At 40.8% G+C, this 1,363-nt stretch overlaps 1 protein-coding gene across 5 annotated transcripts in view; it reads right to left on the minus strand.

Annotated features, from left to right (window-relative positions):
• Window positions 1-1,363, minus strand: part of LOC116705871 (rho-associated protein kinase 2) — a 29,787-nt gene that overhangs the window by 21,142 nt on the left and 7,282 nt on the right. For all 5 annotated transcript variants that reach the window (XR_004336073.1, XM_032542327.1, XM_032542330.1 and 2 more), the window contains exon 5: window positions 331-591. Coding sequence is in view for 4 of the 5 variants with exons in the window: in XM_032542327.1 (XP_032398218.1) it covers window positions 331-591 (261 nt within the window). In the remaining variant the exon portion in view is untranslated. The remainder of the gene's footprint in view (window positions 1-330; window positions 592-1,363) is intronic.

The following is a 1,363-nucleotide window of genomic DNA, read 5'->3' on the forward strand; positions in this document are numbered from 1 at the left end:
AAAAAAAAAGAGGCGGGACCTCTGCTGTACTCTAGATTGGTTGTTTAGCACAGTAACTCCTGAGGCCTTTTCAAAACAACCTGATGCAAGAGCGGTGCACTAAGATTCTTTGCAATCCGAACACTTGGTGGTGCACTAGGGCACGGAAAAAAGAGCCACTAGTCTCGAGAAAGAAGTCAGTCCACTTTCTATTCAACTGATCATTTCCTAAAAAATAACAGGACTAAAATCTTCCAAAGTTAAAAAGGTTCACAGGCGTTAGTTCCTTAACTGGATCACCTATCCAGGCCCTGTGCATTTAAAAACAACGAGACATCCAAATTAACCTACCGAGTCCATCTTCATGCATGTGCCGAAATCTGCCAGTTTGAGGTGCCCGTGTTGGTCCAGCAGCATGTTGTCAGGTTTGACGTCCCGATGGATGAAGCCCATGGAGTGGATGGCGTTCAACGCCAGCACTACTTCAGCTGTGTAGAAGCGAGCCCACTTCTCAGGTATGTCGTAGTTCATGGTGAGCGTGACCAGGTCGCCTCCAGGCATGAACTCCATCACCAAGTAGAGGTGGCGGTCGTCTTGGAAAGCACAGCACAGCTAAGAAATGACAAACTCATGTCATTGAAGGCCCAACACAAGATGTCAAGCCATTACTCGGAACAGATTTTACTACAAGGTGTGGTTGTGTTAACGCTAAATGATCTGTGTCATGAAAAACAAAGGCAGACAGAGATGAATATCTCTAACATGATGTCAAAATTTATGACACCATGTTATTACTCCAGTGCACAATAAGTAGAGCTGGGGGATCCATATAATATATTGTAATAATATATTGTGATTTAGGTTACCCTATATACTTTCCTTATTAATATATATGTTTAATGTTTAAGGATGCTTTTCAGTTGAATTATATGCAGTTCATTTCAGCAAATTATTTCAAAGTGTTTCCTAAACTGCTTTATCACACTTTAAAATATGACATACCTGCTTGCTGTTTTTATTGGACATAACAAAGCCAGACTCATTTTACTGTATGTCCTATTTATAGTTCTGTCCATAGTATAAATATCATTTGTGGTTACAGTTAATAGATCATAGCTGCAATTATTTGCGGTCTGCGCTTTGTGTATTGTTTTTTGTTAATCTTGTGTATATCACAGTTGTAAAAGCTGAAACATTCCTACCCATGTTTTCTGGAGATGAGCTAAACTAGAAGCCTTTCTGGAATTATGTTTAAATGTTCAGTCCTTCAACTATGTAGCATATTGTGTTTTTCAATAGAATTACACAGTACGGGCGCCCGGATAGCTCAGGTGGTGGAGCGTGCGCCCATTTATAGAGGTTTACTCCTTGACGCAGCGGGCCC

Source organism: Etheostoma spectabile, chromosome 18 (genome assembly GCF_008692095.1).
Source record: "Etheostoma spectabile isolate EspeVRDwgs_2016 chromosome 18, UIUC_Espe_1.0, whole genome shotgun sequence".
NCBI lineage: Eukaryota > Metazoa > Chordata > Actinopteri > Perciformes > Percidae > Etheostoma > Etheostoma spectabile.